Here is a 21171-nt window from a genome sequence, read left to right as displayed (position 1 = left end):
CATCTCAAAGCAGAAGTTTAAGTCCCATGTTTAAATCCTGAACTGTCTTTGCAGGCTAGAATTAGAGGCCTTCATCATCATCCTGATGTGAGATTTTGTTAGATCACCCTGGAAGAGGTCGCTATTCTTTCTTTTTCTTTTTCATTTACTGTTATTATTTTTAATGCTGATCATAGGGCTTGAACTCTGGACCTGGGCACTGTTCTTGAGCTCCTTTTTGCTCATGGTGAGCACTCTATCACTTGATCCACAGCACTACTTCCAGCTTTTTTGTGATTAATTGGAATTTAAGAGTCTCATGAACTTTGCAGTCCAGGATGGCTTTGAACTGTGATCCTCAGATCTCAGCCTCCTGAGCAGCTAGGATTATAGGCATGAGTCACCAGCACCCGGCTTTATCGTTCTTTCTAATATGCTTCCAATGTTACTTTTTACTACCAGCTGTTTTAATGTTGACCATTTTTTTGTACTTTTTTGTTGCCTGAGTCTAAAGTACTTCTTTCTACAGTTTCCCCTAGCCTCATAAGTGTACCTTTAAGTGATATACATATGGGTAATTGCCTAGATACTAATAAATAGCTAGTTGACCAAGCCTATTGACTCAAGGCCATATTGCCTATGTCATCTACTGATGCTCAGGTCATATGTTTTCTATAACTCCTCTATGCTTTCTTTCTTCCCTAAATAGCTTTCTTCTCTTTTTTCCTTTCTTACTTGGGAATGGGTTAGCCTTATTGAGTTGAAGATATTTTTTAAATATTAAAGATTTCTTTATAGATGGGTACTGGTGGTTCACACCTATAATCCTAGCTATTCAGGAGGCTGAGATCTGAGTATTGCAGTTCAAAGCCAGCCCAGGCAAGAAAGTCTATAAGACTCTTATCTCTAATCACAGAAAAACCAGAAGTGGGGCTAGGAAAGTGGCTTAGTGGTAGAGCGCTTGCCTTGCATGCATGAGGCCCTGGGTTCGAGTCCTCAGCACCACATAAGCAGAAAAAAAAGCCGGAAGTGGCGCTGTGGCTCAAGTGGTAGAGTGCTAGCCTTGAGCTGAAGAGCTGAGGGATAGCGCCCAGGCCCAGAGTTCAGGCCCGCGACCGGACCCAAAAAAAACAAAAAAGAAAAAGAAAAACCAGAAGTGGTGCTGTAACTCAAGAGGTAGAATGCTAGCCTTGAACAAAAGGAGCTTAGGGATAGTACCCAGGCTGGAAGTTCAAGGCCCAGGATGGTCAAGAAAAAATTTCTTCACTTAAAATTCAACCTTCCAAAAGTGCTTGTAAAGCTGAATCAAATTCAAGATTTTATGGGTAAAATGGAACAGAATATGAAGACAAACTCAAGTAGGGAACATGAGGAATATACAATCACAATGACATTATACGTCACAATGACATTACCTTAAGTCACAGCTTAGTTTCTAGGATTATTTTTCCTGAAGACTCATGATCTTGGATGGTCAAAATGAAGAGGAAAAATAAATCCAAGTTAATCAAAGCATACAATTGTATAACTTTTCTGAGTTGTTATGTGCTAATTTGTATTATGAAAAATGAAAGAATGTAGCCCAGCACTGTGGTAGTTCATACCTGTAATCCTAGCTAAGACTTGGAGGATTAAGGTTAAAAACCAACATTAGTTCTCTTAAACTGAAATCCTACATGACTCTTTAGAGTAAGTGAAAAAAAAACTGATGAATGAATCATATATTTGGTGTGATGGGATCATGTTCTGCTGTGTACAGATCAATATGTAAAAATATTCTACCCAATATTTTAGAGGAAAATACTATTTGTTAATTGTAATAAAAAATTCTATTGATTTTATTTGAAAATGCTGTTTTATTAAAAGTTACTCCCTTTGCTCCAGTATTTTTTGGACAGTTTTGTAGCTTTTAAAAATAAAAGGCTCATAGAGGGCTGAACTTTAATTATGTTTATTTTTAATTTGGGTTGAACTCTTTTCATGTCCATGATGCTTTGACTATCCCAATTTAAAGGCATCTCTTACTTTCTTATATATTTGTCTCATGTGCTCTAATTATTTGATATTTACCCCAGGATATAAAGCCATATATATCTTTGTATCTTCTATAGTTTCCTGTGTGTTTTCTTAGATAAAAGGGTTTAGGAAATAAGTAACCATCTAGTTCAACATGTTTGTTTTATAGATAGGAAACTCAATTAATAATTTGTTACTCAGTTTGATGCACATTTAGCCTTTACATATGTATCTGTATATAGTGTAAGTATATAAACCTATGAATTAGGGATGTGATTGATTTAGAAACTAACAAAGAATCTTAGAACTGAGTACTTTCAGGCTCCAATAACCATCATATTGCCCTACACAATCTATACAGCTTATATAGGATGTCATATTGCACATACGGACTGGAATATGTCTGAATATTGGTTGAGGAGAGAAGGGCTGAATAGGATAGTGGTGCAATAGACTATACCATCCAAAGTTGTAGACGTATTCTAAGTGATAACTCTTATAAAGACAGATGCCTAATAAGGCATTCATTTCTCAGAACATATTCCTATTGTTATACATGTTTATTTACATACCTGCATATCATTTTATTTTACTAAGAAATGCTGAGGTAGAGATAATTCTGTTGTTTCCGTTTTAGAGATAGTAAAGCTAAGACCCAAAGACTGAACTTGCTAATAAGTAGTAGAGACTTATCAGTTGGCTTGAACTTAAGACTGTAACGTCTGAATGTTACATTTGTCTTGATGTCTTGATGCTTGTAGACCATCTATCCTGTTTTGCTGTCAGTAGACAGGATTTTTTTTTTTCAGTAATTCATTCATCCAATAATAAGTATTGATGTAATGCTTAGGCTGTAACACAGAAACATTTTCAGGTGCATTGGGAAAAATAAAGACTCCTATAACACTGTTTTTTACTAACTACAAGCAGGCACTCACCTATATGCATACACACTTATTTACATAGCAGCTATCACATTGAATTGTACTTTGACTTTTTACACTCATCTCCCCAATCAGACTGTGCTTCTTGAGCATTTGATTGTTCTGTGAACTTCTTTATCTCCTCAGTGTCAAATAAAGATTCTAACACATAGGTTTACAGTGTGAAATAGATGAATAAAGCAAATGAATTCAGACTAAAAGACAATATGCTTTCTAGAAGTTTACAGTCCTATTGGGAAGATAAAGCATGAAGTTTACAATATTACAAAGATAAAACAAAAAATGTTTTAAAGAGACATTTTGTTTATAGGGTTTTTGTTTTTTTTAACTGATATAAAACAGATTCCCAGCCTGTAGTTCATGTAATTGCTTCCCGGCGTCAGGATTGGTCAGAACATGAGATTGCAATGGAGACTAGCCCCACCATAATATATCAGGATGTATCCAGTGAATCACAATCAGCTACTTCAACAATCAAAGCTCTGTTAGAACTCCAACAGACAACAGGTATGAATTCACATGCTCAATTGAATGAAGCATGTTTTCTCTAGAGATGGGTTGTGCTAAAATACTACCACTGTTATATAATTTTTGCTATTTGAGCACACTTCCCTCCCTCTGGACTTGTCTTCAATCATTGCTGCAGTCTGTTTACTGGTTCTTTAAGATGTGCATAGGAGTATGAAGAATAAATGGACCATAGTAAATAGTAAGGGGAAAATGCAGAGCTGTCTTTTTTTCCCCCTGCTCCTTAAAATGGACAATCTTTTTGTATTGGAGGATAATAGATCTGTCACTTCTAAACACAAAGATAGTTAGCAGGAGGCAGATCAAAAGGCCCCTGTCATCCTCTTTGAAATTAGAGTAATTTTGCCCTCATATAACACCATTAGTGGCTCTTGCAAACATTCTAATGTTTTATTTTATTTTCAGATTTATTTCCTTCTATAGGTCATCTACTTAAGCTTCAATGCAAAGGTATACTCATGTAATAAGATCCTCTCAGTATTTCTAGTTACTAAATACCTTTGATAAAAGTATTTAGGACATATTTGTATTGCATAGTCATGAATTGTCTTTTATGATAGGTCAGAGATTATCCAGAATATTGAAGGGAATATATTGATGATCTCATCTAACCTTTCCATTTTATGGATAAGTAAGCTGAGCTCTAGAGAGATTACCCAACTGGCTAGTACAGAATGAGGTTTCATATCTTTTTATTACTAGTTTGGTATTCTCTCTACTTGTGCAGTGATATTTGTACTTGTTTGGTTCAGTTTCTTTGTTTAAAATAATTGTTTTGATTTAGTCGCATTTTGCCTGTGGTGGGAATGATGGACTTAGTTACTGATTACCATTTATTATAACTTATACTTTATGCTATCCAAAAAAATACTAGCATTTAATGTGTTAGGTTAATCCTTCTATTGATGTTATTTTTGGCCTTAGGCATTTTCTCAACTGCTTGTCTTTGTTTGACAAATCCAGCCATTTCCATCAATGTTTCTGTCTTTGTTACCAGAGATAGAAACTTTGAATTAGTAGATATTATAGGAAAAAAAGATAAGATAGAAAGTGAGTCAATACACAGAACTTATTCTTGATTCTAGACTGTTCTATCAGACATTTTGTAGAGTCCACTTTTTCCTAATAACAACAACTTTCATTCTTTAACAATCATTGAAGACTTTATAACATTCTCTGAAGATTTCTTGAATTTTAAATATCAAGAAATTAAAATTAAATTAAACTGGTCACTAAGACATACTGTTCTAGATAGAAGTGTCCTAGAATAAATCATGATGTATATAATTATTCACTGTTTTTAGTGAACTAGAGATATCAAGGGACTATGTTGCTGGGAAAAGGAAATAGTATCTTAAGAAAAGTACACATAGGAAAACAACCAACTGTTTGATCAGAAGGTTTTAACAGGAGGATTTTAGTGTGATTGCAAATGAGTTCTTGCTTGGTTGCTGGGTTCTGTTACTCAGATTGTGCACTTGTATAGCCATGTTTTCATTTCGTTGTTGTCTTAGTTACTGCCAGTGTAGCTCCCTAGAGATTCGTTGTTCTTATGGACAACTCTCATTTTAGTACTTATTTATAATAAGTTAACTTTTCCCTGGTTTTTTTTTAATGCAGTAAAGGAAAAATTGGAATCTAAACCAAGACAACCCACTATTGACTTGAGTCAAATGGCAGTGCCTATTCAGATGACCCAGGAAAAGAGACACTCTCCTGAGAGCCCATCAATTGCTGTGGTAGAGTCAGAACTAGTTGCTGAATACATCACTACTGGTAGGTGTCCTCTTAAAACCCAGTATTAAGGTAGGAAGCCTACCTTTCTGTATTTTATAGGATAGTTGTTTTGGGAGAAAATACATTATTTATGTTTCTAAGTTCTTTTCCTGTTTATTTCGGGGCAAATTCATTCTACTCTTGGGATTTGCCCTGTTTTTAAAGACTAGGAAAAAAATCAATAGGATGTTACAAAGAGTTCATGTAATATAAAACTGCAAGTTAGCCATATGTATTATCTGAAAATAAAGCAATAGTGATAGAAAATAAAGTATCTTTTATCTTAGAATAAATATTTTATGCATCTGGATTTTTTTACTTCATGGAGAGATGAATCAAGAAAGAGTCCAGCCTCATTTTTGTTGTTGCTTTTTCGGTATTTTTGTGTGTATGTGTGTGTGTGAGAGAGAGAGAGAGAGAGAGAGAGGAGAGAGAGAGCCCAGTGTCCTGGGCTTGAACTCAGAGCTTAGTGCTATCCCTGAGCTTTTTTACTCAAGGCTAGCTCTCTACCAACTTGAGCCACAGCTCCACTTCTGGCTTTTAGAGTAGTTAATTGGAGATAAGAGTCTTATGAACTTTCCTGCCTAGGCTGGCTTCAAACCAGGATCCAAAGATTTCAGCTTCCTTAGTAGCTAGGCTACTAACACTGGCTCCTGGACCAGTCTTGATTTTTAAAGTAAAGAAACACTTTAGAAAACCTTTAATCTCTGGGAAAACTTAGACATTCTAGTGGGAAGCAGATTAGGCATTGGTTTAAAATGTGGTCTCACAGAAAAACACATGGAGAAGTTAAATAGGAAGGCAAATAGTTTCTTTTTTTCATATTCTGTTAAGAGCACACCTGGAATACTGCTTTCTATATTGGATCCTTCCTTACCTTGAGATTTGAAATAGTAATGATATGAACAATTAAAAGGTTAGAAGAGATGACTTATGAGGCAGTATGTAGAGAAAGCCTTTCTCTTAAGCAGTGATTAAAGGAGAACATAAAGTTTCTAACATTTAAAGTATATAAATACTATAGAGGAAAATGAATTCTTTGACATTCTTTTAGTATATGCTATCAGGACTAATAGGTTAAAATTTCCCCAAAGGTAAATCAGTTAAGGTTTGTGGAAAGCCATCTAGAATCTTTCTTTAGATTTAGCAGAAAGCTAACTAAAGCAGAGGCCAGCATGTTGGGAAACTGAGTTTTAACTTTGGGGTAACCTATATTTTTACATGGTAAATAGATGAGAAGACCTATGATCTCTTCCCTTACTTATCCTTTCAGAACGCACTGATGAGGGAACAGAGGTTGCTTTTCCCCTTCTAGGTAAGTGGTGTGCATCCATTTGTAGTATAATTGAAGATAAAAGATGATTGTTTGGTAGGGGGAACCACTTAAATGGATGCGCTCTACTCTGATCTGGTAGAGGAAAGGTAAGCTCCACTCAGTGAAAGGAAGATAATTTTTCTATTGTAGAAATGAGCCCTTTGATGCTTTTATCAATCAGTAAATAAATGAAGCCCATTTTAGAAATGAGCCCTTTGATGCTCTTCTCACTCAATCAATCAATATTTCTTTCTTTCTTTCTTTCTTTTTTTTTTTTTTTTTTTTTGCTGGTCATGGGGCCTGGGCTCTGTCCCTCAGCTCTTCAGCTCAAGACTAGCACTCTACCACATGAGCCATAGTGCCACTTCCAGCTTTTTCTGCTTATGTGGCGCTGAGGAATCGAACCCAGGGCCTCATGCATGCAAGGCAAGCACTCTACCACTGAGCCACCTTCCCAGCCCAATAAATGTTTCTAACTGAATTTATTTTTGTCTTTTTTGGTACTGGGGATCGAACCCAGGACGTTGCACTTGCTAGGCAAGCACTTTGCTACATCCCAGGCCCCAGCCCAATAAATGTTTCTTACAGCAGTGAATGACTGCTTTATGATGCTTATATGGCCCAGTTAAGGTCATTTCATTTGTTTTTCTGAATGTTTACTCTGTGCCAGCTTCTATAATCTCTGCCCATTACAAATGCAGACATAGTGATCATTTATTTCGACTTCAATGTCAGCTGCTCTAGCCCTTTGGATCATTTTGTAGTGGATATTAGTTTTCTCTAATCTTTTTGAATTGTGTTTTCTAAACTGGGGATTTGCGCTAAAGAAAATTTATAGTATCTTAGAGTTATTTTTAGATAATGTTCATTGATCTTTTATTAAATTTTTTATTAAAAAACAATGTAATAATAATAAAGATTAGTGTGGGCAGGCTAAATGTTCCATTTAATCCAATAATTGCATCAAAAATTTATTACTTTTATATCTCACTACAAATGGTGTTTCTATTGAAGTGACTTCATTAGTTGTCTTGCTTAAGTTTAATATTATCATAATTTGTTTTTCATCTATTCAAACATACTGTAAATTATTTCAGTAGTTGTTTTAATGTAAATCCTAATCTTCAGTTTAGTTGATCACAGGTGGAAATTTTAATTAACTTCTATAAAGTATGCAACAAAATACAGAAAAATACTGTAGCACATTTATGAAAGAATCCTGGTTAGGTTGTTTATAATCTCATATCACATATAGGCATATATGAGGAACATTACAAATTTAGATGAAAGGAAATATCTTAATTTAATAAAGTTTATATTTCACCAATAGTTTTAAAGTTTAGTTATTATATATAGTACATAAATGACATTTTTACATTATTTCTGTAGTGACCAATCTACTCATGGACACTCCACTATTTTCTAAGTGTGGAATCGGTGCCATTTGAAATTGTATTTAAAGTACTTGACAAGCCATGTGTGGTGGTATGTAACAGTAATCTCAGCTACTCAGAGGAAGAGGCTCAGGAGGATCATAAGTTTAAAGCTAGCACAAGCAACAATAATCTCAAAATCCTTAGCTAATTGACAGATCTCTTTTAGTTTATCTATTTCTGATTCAAAGGATTGTTTTGGCAGTTACTAAGCATTTTTAAGACTTTGTAGATTTGAAAGTAGCAAATGTTTATACTGCTTAAAAAGGAAAGTTGCTATTGGTAATGATGATAAATAGGACATATGTGAAAATATAGTTGTTACTCCAAGAGATAAGAAGTAAAGTTGGTCAGGTACTAATGGCTCACACCTGTAATACTAGCTACTCAGGAGGATAAAATCTGAGGATAGTGGTTTGAAGCCAGCCCAGGCAGGAAAGTTTGTGAGATTCTTATCTCCAATAAACTACCAAAAAAGCCAGAAGTGGAGTTGTGGTTCAGGTGTACAGGGATAGCACCCAGGCCCTTAGTTCAAGCCCCAGGACTGGCCAAAAGAAAAAAAAAAGTGAAGTTGTCTCCTACAACCATACCTAAATGACCTAAATCTGAAATGATAGAACAGATTTTTTTTATTCTTTTGTTATGCTTGTATTTGCTTAATGTTTTATAATTTAAGAACTATTCTTCAACCTATTCATTTAGTCTTCTTCTAGGTAAAAATACCAAGTTTTATTATCCCACTTAAAAAGTCAGAAAAAAAAAACTTACTAAGTTTTAGAGAGCAGTAAATTCACCATGTCTGTTTGGTGGCAGAGTGTGATAGAATCCAAGTTGACCTTTGTTCTATTTTTCTGCATTACTACATTGACTTCTTCGATTTTTAGAAACTTTTAGGACTATAAGAGTGTCACTTTGATATAGAGGATTGACTGCTTCTAACGTTTGGACTGCATTTGGAACTGGAACCAAGAAATTTTAAAACTTACATTGCCTTAACTTTCCTTTAGGATATTCCTGGGACCACAGAAAATTTATTATTGCTTTGTTATCTTTTGGGGATAAAAGTTACTAGAGACAGTGGGAAATTCACAAGAGAATATGACTAAGTAGTTTGTTCCTTCTTGATAATAAGAGTTTTCACAGTGCTTCTGTATATGTTTCTCCTCTCATCCTTATAATAGCTCTGTTATTCCCATTTTACAGATGAGGAAACAGAGTCTTGGAGAAGATAAGAGACTTTCTTAGAGTCACACAGCTTATAGATGGGCAGATTCTGGTCTTCTGCCTCTTAGTTCACAATACTACTCTCTCTATATATGATAGAAACTCAAAGACATTTGTTTAAAATGACCACTGGTTACAGATCCTGTGGTGATTTCTGGAGAAATATCATCACCTCCTCTATTTTCAGTCAGTCATCGCTCCCAGCCCCAACAGCCCTCTCAGCCCCAGCGGACTCTGCTTCAGCATGTGGCTCAGTCACAGACTGCAACACAGACTTCGGTGGTAGTCAAGTCCATCCCCGCATCTTCCCCTGGAGCCATCACCCATATTATGCAGCAGGTTGTAGCTCTTTTTTCCCCTCTCTATCTCTGTAACTACCTCATTTTTGAAATAAGTTTCATCTTCTATTTTAAAAGGAATAATAACTGAATTGTAGAAAGTTTGTGTAATTCTTTCATCTGCAAGGAGTAGAGGAGGAAATGAATCAGCTTAGTACCAGAAAATAATGAAACAATACTTTTGAACCTTCTGTGAATGCTTAACATTTTTAAAAGGTGGAGGGCTGACTGAATGAATCTAATAATACAAGATTTTGTCACTTTCTGTGTATCTTGCTATGGAAGAATTTATTGCTGAGATAAATTAAGATTTTAAATGAAATAGCATTTGGCTGGTTTAGCTGCTTGCTGTTATATTATTGGGGTTTTTTTTCCCTGTTTTATACTTTGATAAATTCTGGGAACATTACGAACAAGTAAGAAAAAATATTTGGCTTCTTTTAACTATTTAGTTAGCTAAAAAGAGAGACTCAGTGGGGAAGGTAATGAGCTAATAAAAAACAGAAACATCTGGAATTAAGAGAAATAGAGAAAAGGGAAAATATATAGGTAGGCTCATTTACTATCAAGCATTGTGCATTGAGTTTTCACTTTTATTTTAATGTAAGCCTCAATATGATCCTGAAAGGTTGGCCTATTTTCTCTCTCTTTCTCTCTCCCCCTCCTTCCTCTCCCCCCCTCCCCTCTCCCCCCCTCACCACCTCCCCCCTCTGTCTCTCCTTTCCCCTTCTTCCCCCTTCCCACCCTCCCCCGCCCCAGGTTTGAACTCAGGGAACTATCTGGGAACTCAGGCCTGGAAACTATCTGCCCCAGGTAGCAGAGGTAGAACTTAACACCCAAAGTGTAAGCTGTATTACATTGATATATTATGAGTATCAGATTTAAGGATGAACTTTCTTTAGTATTCATAGATTCACTATCACTGAACTGGTAACAGTTGAACTTAATTATAAGCAAACTACCTAAAAGGCAGTGTAGAGATGCTGAATTGAAAACTTGTAATGTCATATAGTACAGGGGAAAGTGTCAATTAAATGTCACAGTTTTAGAGTTAAAGTGGTAGTGTAGTTAGTATATGACAAGGCAGTGGGAAGGATGGGTATATGATAGACCTTGTAGCTCCAAGGGAAGTTTGCTGGCAGGTGTCTTACTAGCTTTGCAGGTTTTTTGCATTTGACTCTAACCAGGCAGGTAGGTTCCAACATTGAGCCTTCTCAGAGCAGCTAGAAGTCATCAGGCTGACCCTAGCCATTTCAAGATGACGCTTCCTTCCAGTGCTGTTCTAACTGACACTAGCTGTCCCTTTCCCAGTCTACCTTCCTCTTAGAAGCCAGGTGTCTAGGAAGCTGTGGCCTGGTGAGACTGGAATGTGCACACAGGCAGAGCCTGATGAACTCTGGCCAGTCAACCACACCCTCCTCAGGGAGGCTTGCTGTGGTGACTGGATGGGTGTCACATAGACAATATCACTGACCTCAATAACACTGGACATGTCCAGATGGGGCTTCTTAAGAACCTTGGCTTTGCACTGGGCACCTCACTCCTTGGCTGCTGTACCCTGTCTTTAGACAGGCCAGCATCCCTTGTGGATGGGCTGCAGAGCTGTTTGCTGAGCTGGGAAATATATCTCCTCTTTGAGGCTGTGCTTGTAAGATTACCTTATTATTCCTCTAATATGTATGTTGTAGGCCTTCTAGGACTTTTCCTGTGGTAGTGAGTAGGCCAGATTTTGAAGTTCTTATGTCTAACAAGTTCAAATTACAAGCCTGTGATATCAAAACATCTTGAGCCTTCTTGGTCTATTTAGACTTTTCTGAAAATTTCTGTATAAATCTCTTTAAGTTTTCCCGTTTAAGGCAAATGTAACAATGGAGCTATTTTTCTTATTTTATTCTTACTTTCTGCCTGTTTTCTTTTCTTGTTTTGTTTTGTTTTTTTACTTAGGCATTAAGCAGTCATACTGCTTTTACCAAACACAGTGAAGAACTTGCAACTGAGGAGGGTGAGGTTGAAGAGATGGACACTTTAGACCCTCAGACAGGTCTGTTTTACCGATCTGCCCTGACTCAGTCACAGTCACCTAAACAGCAGAAACTTAGCCAGCCTCAGCTGGAACAGACTCAGCTGCAAGTGAAAACTCTACAGTGCTTCCAGACTAAACAGAAGCAGACCATCCACCTGCAGGCAGACCAGCTCCAGCACAAACTCCCACAAATGCCCCAACTTTCCATCAGGCATCAGAAACTCACCCCTCTCCAGCAAGAACAAGCACAGCCCAAGCCAGATGTACAGCACACACAGCATCCTATGGTGGCCAAAGACAGGCAGCTTCCTACCTTAATGGCACAGCCCCCGCAAACTGTAGTACAGGTGCTTGCAGTGAAAACCACACAACAGCTCCCTAAACTTCAGCAGGCTCCGAACCAACCAAAAATCTACGTGCAGCCCCAAACTCCCCAGAGCCAAATGTCGCTCCCTGCCTCGTCAGAGAAACAGCCGGCAAGCCAGGTAACAGAATATTGATAGCATGCAAAATTAAACTTCTCTGTTCACGGAAAACAAAAGGGAGAACATCACAACCCTATCATGCCAGCAGTGCTTCCTCCTGGCAAGAGGAAATCCCAAAGCCTCATTTCGCTCGTGTTACTTTATCCCATCACAAGGTTGATGTTAGGGAGGAAATGCACACACTAATATAGGAAAAGAAAAATAAAAGCTAGCACTCAGAACTTGATTTGCCAAGCAGGTTTTTAATGAAATCACTTCAGCATTGATCAACAGTGCATAGAAGCGATATCCCCAAATTATTTTTCACTTTAGGTATTATTTATCTCCATACCTGCAAACTGTTTTATTTCTGAGGGAATAGTGCTAATAAGTAAATTGTCTTTTAAGGATCTTCTTTGTAAAAGTTTACATCATCGCCGTCTAGTTTATAAGTTTATCATCTAGGTTGTCCGGGAGAATATCTGGATAGTCAAAAATTTTATTAGCAAAAATTACTGGCTCTGGAATTATATATATATATATATATAAATATATCTTTATTGTATATTATAAGTACATATATAGAGAGAATTTGTTTGTATAAATACAATGTTTTTGAAGCAAAATATTAGGGAAAATATTCTACTTGTTTTTATTTTTAAAAGCTGATTATATGAAATTATTTGAGCCAGATAGAAGGCATGCTCTTTAGGGATATCAATCCAAAAGAAAAACTAGGCTGCTGTTGTTTTTTTTTCCCCCTTTTCCTGTGATAAACCTTGGCTGGCTGAACAAAGGTTCTTTCAACCCCTCCTCTTTTCCTAGGTTCCTTAAAAGTAACGAGATCCTTCCCATCCAGCCCTCTTATTAAAACACAAGCTTCACAATGTCTTCCTAGTGTTCTGCACAAATGTTTCTTTTGCCATATTGTCTGGGGTGTTTGATTAGTTTTTCTCAAGAGATGTAGCTGTAACACACCCAACCCCAATTTATTTTCAGGTGGAGCAACCAATTATAACTCAAGGATCCTCTGTTACAAAGATAACTTTTGAGGGGCGCCAGCCTCCCACAGTTACAAAGATAACTGGTGGCAGTTCTGTGCCTAAGCTGACATCACCAGTTACAAGCATATCTCCCATTCAGCCCTCTGAGAAGACAGCAGTGTCAGACATTTTGAAAATGTCTTTGATGGAAGCTCAGATTGATACAAATGTAGAGCATATGATAGTGGATCCCCCAAAGAAGGCTCTTGCCACTAGCATGCTCACTGGTGAAGCAGGATCATTACCCTCCACCCACATGGTGGCAGGGATGGCGAATTCCACTCCCCAGCAACAGAAATGTAGAGAGTCCTGTTCAAGTCCATCTGCTGTTGGCCCTCCCCTAACGACCAGGAAAATCGATGCACCGGGAGTGCCTACGACAGGCCAATTCATGCGTATTCAGAATGTAGGCCAAAAGAAAGCTGAAGAGAGCCCAGCAGAAATTATCATCCAGGTAAGAATTGGAAGAAAAATTAGAAATGTTGGGCAGATGGGCATTTATGGGTTTTGTGCATTTGGGATTGGCACAGGAATAGTCAAACCAAGGTAGCAAAAAAATCCAAAACAAAACCAGAGATTATCTTTGGGATGGTTTAATACCTATTACAAATATACTGATTTATTTATTTTCTGGGTGAGAATTAGAAAATTTGTGGATATTACCATCCAACATACTGTAGAGGCAATGAGGGTCCCAAGTACTTGTATAAGTTTCACTTTGTAAGTTACAAGCCAGCTTTGCCACTGTATTGACTTAGCAAGTTACATTTTGGGATTCTAAATCTGCTCCCAAAATCCTGAAATCTAACTGGATTATACTTCTCTTTAAGTTAATTTCAGGTACTGTATCCTTGAAAAAGTTCTGGTGCTTGGTCTAAATGTGTGGTTCTATGACAAACTTAAGTTAACTAAGATGTCTGGAGAAATATGTTGTGCGGGAATTTTCTTAAATACTCTATGACTAGGGATTAACCATAAAGTTTGTTTTTTATTTGGGTATTGTAATAATCTTGTTATGGTTACTGTCATGTGTTGGTAAGTACAGGTCATTTAACTCAATGGAACTGTCCTTTACAATGTCTCTTCCTTCTATAAAAAGCCATTTGTTATCTTGCATTAAGATTAAGATTGGAAATTTATGAAGTCTAGACTACCTCTTAGGAATTGTGTTTTATTTTCATCTCTCCTTCCAAGATATTGGTTTTACATAGTTGGGAGAATCCAAGGCAACACTTTTCAGTTAATCAAGAATTTAAGGATTTATATAAGATTTAAGGATTTACTATAGATTCATTGTTAGTAATTTGCAAATTCTTGTAATAAACTTTTCCTTGCCATGGTGCCAAGCTATGTTAAGCCAATTGAGGCACACTTAAATATTTAACTAAGTATGGAGGCTTAGTAAAAATAAGGCAAGAAATAGTAGCCATTGAATTATTCAAATGTTTTCCTCTACAAAAGTGATTTTAGTGGATTATAAAATTCTCAACAAAAGTTTTTGTTGTGATAGGTAAATTTTGCTTGAAGAAGTAGAGGGGGAAAGAAATTATTTCCTGGCTTTACCATTTACTACTTTGAGTAAGAATACTTAACCTTACTCTTCCTTAGTTTCTTTATCAAATAAATAGTGCCTAGTTCATATAGTATTGAGCATCCAGCACAGAACCTAGCTCCTAGTGATTTTGTTCAACAGATGGTAACTGTTATTTTATGAAAATTTACTCTCACTCTAAGGAGTTTAGACTGGCCCCTACTCATTAAATTGACAGTCATTTGGGGTAACTTATTTGGATTTTTTTGTACTTTATTAACAGGAGTAAAAATGTAATTTGTATCTTATCAAGGGTATCAGCTAATGTGCTAAGTGGCTTCTTTACAGAATTCTTACCTGACATTTAGCATGTCTCTGGCAGGTGTGCTGTTAGAGGGACGGGCAGCACTTGAACAAAGCTCCTACATTTGATTCTTACCTGTACTCATTATGTCAAAGCCCAGTCACACTGAGTTAACTTCTGTATCTCAGTTTCTTTACTTGTGAACTGGAGACAATAAAACCTATCTCTAAGAGAATTAACTGGGAAAAATATATGGCACTTGACTATGTAATTGATACATGTCAATACTTCATAAAGATACCTCATGTTATCTTCATCATGAACATACTGCTATTTTATTAGTTATGCTTAGCTTTGACCTCAAGTATTGATTTGATTGATTCAGTAATACCAATGGAAATGAGTGAAGAAAGTCTGTGATTTGATTCCTTGAAAAATATAAAATTTGGCTTCCCTGATAATACTTCAAATGCAAAGCATTGTTCTTTATTGACAATCATTCCTCAGTTTATTCTTTCCTACCTTAATTCCACATGTATTATTTAGTAACTATGCTCCAAGCCCTGGGCTAAGTACTGAGGATAGGAGAATATGTGTGTGTGTGTGTGTGTGAGAGAGAGAGAGAGAGACAGACAGACAGACAGACAGAAAGAAAGACAGACAGAGACAGAGAGAAAGAGAGAGGTAGATCTTTTTAACTGCAGGGATCTTTAGTGCATAGAGTTTTTCAAGTGTTATATTCTATGCAAGGTTAAGATTTATAGAACTAGAAATGTACTTAGAATCACACAGCACATCAGAGCCACAACTGAACTAAAATCTATGTCTTCGTGCCACATTTAATACTATTTTCACAATGATCAGCTATATGGAAGGGAAGAAATAAAAACTCCATCACCCTAGAACTAATACTAGGCATCTTGCATAATTTTCTCTATTATGTTAAAATGAAATTTAGGTTTTCCTCTCCCCAGTAAAAGGTTATTTTGGTCAGTTTTATTTGCAAAGTGCTAATATTCAATTTTGCCTAGGATTTTTAATGTTTAAAATTAGTCTGGGCATGGTAGCTCCTTCCTGTAATTCCAGCTATACAGGTGGCATAGGTGAGTAGGAGAATGTGAGACCCTATCTGAAAGGTAACATCCCTGCCAACAGGGCAGGGATGTGGCTCAGCTGTTAAAGGGCCTTGAGTTCAACTCCAGTACTGGCAAAAAATTTAAAATTAAAAAAGTTAGCAATTATTCCTTTGTCACATTTATTGAACATTTTATATGTGCCAGTCTACATTCAAAATTCTGGGCATTGGTGAATAAGATAATCAAGATCTGTGCCTTGTCTATGGTCTCACAGAGGAGCTCATATTCCAAGGATAAGGAGCATTTTAACAAACAGATGACAAATGCAAATATAACAGAATATAATAGGAGTATAGGTGGCCAATCCATTTTGGGTTTGGAGTTCCAGGGAAGGCTTTTCTAAGCCTGTGATTCTTAAGTATTTGAGCAAAGATGCCAATGACAGATCAGGCTGACCTTGGAAGGTTTTAGAGGAAAAGGATTACAGAAAGAAAGGACAACTAGTGCAGAAGCCCTAAGGTAAAGTGTGTCATGGAGCTGGAGCCATGGAAAAGAATTTGATTATACAGTAAGTGTAGAAGAACACAACTGTAGAATTTTAAACAGTGTGATGTGAACTGATAACTCTTTTTAAAAGTGTTCATTTACTGACTTTAAAAGGTAAACTTTAGTATCTCTTATACTTGAATACTTTAATTACTCTCATTTTCAATAAAGATGATTATCCTGTGACCCAAATTACCTCCTCTTTGTACTACTAAAGAAGCTTAAGCCAGGCACCAGTGGCTCACACCTGTAGTCCTAGCTACTCAGGAGGCTGAGATCTAAGGATCATGGTTTGAAGGAAGCCTGAACAGGAAAGTCCATTAGACTCTTTATCTCCAATTAATCACAGAAAAACCCAGAAGTGGCACTGTGGATCAAGTGGTAGAGTGCTAGTCTTGAGCAAAAAGAAGGGACAAAGCCCAGGACTAGAATTCATGTCCCAGGACCGGGGGCGGGGGGGGGGGGGAGATAAACAACTTAAAATATATTGTAGTATTAAAAAATTAATCATCTTGTATCTAATAAAGAGCAAAATCTGATATACTTTACATTGTGAATAATGGAAGTATTTTTTAAAGTCTGTATCCTGAGTTTGGCAATAGACTTTAGGCTTCTTTACTCGGAAAAAAAAAGTGCCGTAAAGCAGTGCAAAGGTCACTTTGAGGTGTAAAAGACATTGAATCCTAGCATTAACCCTGTTGGTTGTATGACACTGAGTAAACATCACCATTTCAGTTCCCTCATTTGAAAAATCATAATAATTTCCTATAGGGCTGTCACAAAGTCTTAGTAGAATATCATATGTGAAAGCCTGTAGCCAAGTGCCTGGCGTATAGTGTATGACCAATAGATGTTAGTTTTCTTTTTTCTGCCCTGGCTGGGTAAATCCGTATGTTACCTTTTCTTACCATAAAGATTCTCTCCCATATCTTCTCTTCCAGGCCATTCCCCAGTATGCTATTCCTTGTCACTCCAGCTCCAACGTGGTTGTGGAGCCCAGTGGGCTTCTTGAGCTAAACAACTTCACCAGTCAGCAGCTGGATGAGGATGAGACAGCAATGGAGCAAGACGTAGACAGTGGCACAGAGGATGGAACCGAGCCCAGCCCCTCTCAGAGCTCTGTGGAACGGCCCTAGCATTTGGACACAGGAATGCACTTTAAAACCTGCTGAGTTACAAGTGTCCAGGGAAACTCTTGTATTTTATGTCTATAAAAAAGCACTTTGCCCACACTTAGGCTGTGGACCTTGAAACTGCAGTGTTTCAACAAGATTTTGTTGTGGGAGCAACATTTTAGCAAGCTAAAATTCACTGAGGAATGTACCTTTAAAAAAAAAATTAGAAAAAAGTAAAGAAAAAAGATGCACATCTACAGAGACTTAAGACCTGATAGTCTTTCTCTGTTGGACCGTGGCCAATAGAAATGTTTGGTTTTGCTGTGGAAAGACTTTTCCTGTGAATGTCCACTGATTTCCACTGAGCAAAATGCCATCAAAATCCTATGTAAGAAGAAGGAAAATGTGAATAGTTTGTATTTTGAAATGATGTATCAAGGAACAATTTTTTGAAAATCTTGTATGTTTTTTGGAAATCCTTGGAATGTTGAATTTAACATTTTACATTTGCTCAGTTCATAGTTTATAAATATCTAGGAAGATATTAGCATTAAAGAATCCTTGCTGGATGGTAGAAATCAGATCCTTAACCAGTGAAAAGTGCATTTTGGGTGGCTTGTACATTCTGGATTGTATGCTAATTTATTGTGCTGTTCCTTTGTGTGCTAGGCAGCACATTTGCTTTGTATTTATTTAATGTAAACATTTCAAAGCAGGCTGTATTCCTTTTGATACATTTCTTGCCAACCAGGATTGCCTACTCTTTCCACTTTCCCCATTCACACTTTGAGAAAACTTACTAGAAAATGTTTCATTGAGAACCAGAGGAAAAGAAACATTTTCTGGCCCAAAGGAAATACTCAGTTATATAGGGAAAATGAATTACTCATTCATTTTGTTAATGTTGAAATTGCACATTCATGTTGGGCTGAGACTTTGAAAATAACATACATTTTTGTTTGAGCCCTTTGAAATGTATAAAAAGTTTACTAGCAATTCTAAATGCTTTTAAGCATTTTACTTTTTTAGGATGCTGTTTAAGCAATATGTTTTGGTCTCGTGGTTGCTGTCTGACACAGTGAGGAATAAGGGGTGGGAGAGTCAGAGTCAGTTTTGACAAGTTGTGGCAAAGGAAATGATACTTTCCATTTTTAAAAAATGTAAATAGAAAGTTTTTTAACGGTTTTATATAGATTTCACTATAAATAAGCATTTTAAGACTGACAAATATTGAATTGTATATACATATATCAGCATAACTGCCCAATTTTTTGGTGCTGAAGTACTGTAAGTAGAATTCATCAACAGACTCCTGGTTTTTGCATCTACATCTGGGGAAAGAAGCTGTGATACTGTAGTTAATAAATTCACACTAGAGTGATACTGATGATCTCAACACAGGCATTCATAAAATATTCTGGTCTCTGGTTGTTGTCAGTATTTCTACTTAGTGATAATGACTTACCCATAGATGGAGCTGTTGGATATCATTTATTATACAAACTTATGTTTTAAAAAAGCTTTGTGACTCTGTTTCTAGTTAAGTAATTTTTTAACTTCTCTCGGGTCATAGACTTTGAAAATCTGATTTGAGTATGAACTCTCACACCAAAAATATACAAATGCCAATATACATGTTAGATTTTGCATACAATTTTAGGAGTTTGTGGGCCCCTAAGCCTATACATGTATTCCAGGTTAAGCCCTCTGTTACAGTTGATCCATTATTTACAGATGTAAGTTTTTATACAATAAAGTATCTTTTAGATATTCATGGATCAGGTAAAGAGCAAACTTGAATAAAGTTATGTTCCACATATTCTAACAGCATAGCATATAATTGTGTCCCTTTGAGAATTTAGCCTATGTTTTAACAACTGGAATGGCAAGTGAAGCTGCTATAATCTATATTTAAGATATAGATAGATAGATAGATAGATAGATAGATAGATAGATAGATAGATAGATAGATAGATAGATAGATAGATAGATAGATAGATCAGATCTATTATCTGTATCTTAAGTATGGATTTCTACACACAGATTACCAAGTAAGATTTAAGTTTTGTTTTTTTTAAAGGTTCTTATTCCTAGTAGAGCGGGAACTTACTTATAGACAAATATTAATTAGGCCTTTACTATGTGCCAGGTACTGTCTAAGCACCTACCCTTCTGGAGCTTATAAATAGGGCTTCCTGCTGCTAATGAACTTGATGTGAGTGATGAATGAAGAAGAAAATAAGAATAGTCTTCTTTAGTTAGTGGATTAATTGTGATTAACATGTGTGGATCAATTTCCAAACATTTTCTTTCTGAAACAGTATTGTGTCTATTAATATTTAACATTTAGGACCACAAATTAAAAGTAATTTAAATTTATCTCTGTGATTGATATTCAGAGATTGTGTTGTAATTCTACAAAATTGTTGAATTCTAACAACTGCTAGTAATAAGAAAAAGCCATTTGGCTTAAAGTAAACTTTAGTAAGTACCTAGTATTGCAAATATTGTTCATGTTGTGTTTTATTTTTATTTTCTTAAACAAGTTGTTTTGAGGTACTCCTATTCCATGTACATACTCATTTAAAAGAGGTTAGTGGTTTTTTAGTATTTTCACAGATTGGACAACCCATTACCATAAGCAATTTTAGAACTTTTTTATCAGCCCTCAAAGGAACTACCACTGAATCACCACAACCAGCACCACTCTAGCCCCAGGTGGCTACTAGTGTACTTTCTCATTTGCCTGTTTTGGACATTTCCTATAAATAGAAGCATACAATAAATGGTCATGGTCTCTACCTTTCATCATGTAGCATTTTGTTTTCCAGACATCTATGTTGTAGCATGCATCAGTGTTTCTTTTTATGATCATTCCATCACAAAGGAATCACATTTGTTATTCCATCAGTTGATAGTCAGTGGCATTGTTTCACTTTTTGGCTATTCTGAATCATGTTGCTGAGTAAAGATTTTACTTATGTTTTCAATTCTCATGAATGTACATGTAGTAGTAGAATTGCTGAGTAGTACAGGTACTGTTCAACCTTTTGAGGAACTGCCAAGACTTCCACTCACAGCATGTTTTACATTCCTACCAACAGTATATATGGGGGGGGGGGGGACGTCTAATTTCTCAACAGCTTTACTAACATTTGCTATTATTTATTTAGTTTTAATCATCCCACTTTGTAGAGTGGTTACTATAATGTGTTTCTGATGATGAGCATCTTTGTATATCTTTGGAGAATGTATATCTTTGGAGAATGCTTACTCAGGCTCTTTGCCCACATTTTCTTTTCTTTTTTTCTTATTTAAACTGAGTAGTAGTAGTTGTTGTTGTTGGTCATGGGCTTGAACTCTAGGCCTGGGAGCTGTCCTTGAGCTCTTCAGCTCAAGGCTAGCGCTCTACCACTTGAACCACAGCACCACTTCTGGCCTTTTCTGTTTATGTGGTACTAAGGAATGGAACCCAGGGCCTCATGCATGCAAGGCAAGCACTCTACCACTGAGCTA

General features: G+C 36.4%; 1 protein-coding gene across 13 annotated transcripts in view; it reads left to right on the top strand.

Annotated features, from left to right (window-relative positions):
- The window catches only part of Emsy (EMSY transcriptional repressor, BRCA2 interacting), a 76803-nt gene extending 56338 nt beyond the window's left edge, over window positions 1-20465 (top strand). For 6 of the 13 annotated variants that reach the window (XM_070034970.1, XM_070034968.1, XM_070034971.1 and 3 more), the window contains 7 exons: window positions 3282-3446; window positions 5088-5243; window positions 6517-6558; window positions 9403-9554; window positions 11498-12061; window positions 13040-13537; window positions 17482-20465. In XM_070034970.1, coding sequence (XP_069891071.1) covers window positions 3282-3446; window positions 5088-5243; window positions 6517-6558; window positions 9403-9554; window positions 11498-12061; window positions 13040-13537; window positions 17482-17676 — 1772 coding nt within the window. In that variant the 3' untranslated portion in view covers window positions 17677-20465. The remainder of the gene's footprint in view (window positions 1-3281; window positions 3447-5087; window positions 5244-6516; window positions 6559-9402; window positions 9555-11497; window positions 12062-13039; window positions 13538-17481) is intronic. The other 7 variants (XM_070034973.1, XM_070034974.1, XM_070034969.1 and 4 more) reach the window with 4 other exon arrangements.
- Window positions 20466-21171: the final 706 nt, after the last annotated feature.

This window comes from Dipodomys merriami, unplaced genomic scaffold, assembly GCF_024711535.1.
Source record: "Dipodomys merriami isolate MVZ:Mamm:240054 unplaced genomic scaffold, mDipMer1.0.p SCAF_25, whole genome shotgun sequence".
NCBI lineage: Eukaryota > Metazoa > Chordata > Mammalia > Rodentia > Heteromyidae > Dipodomys > Dipodomys merriami.
The sequence above is the reverse complement of the archived record's forward strand: the minus strand, read 5'-3'. Positions and strand labels throughout refer to the sequence as shown.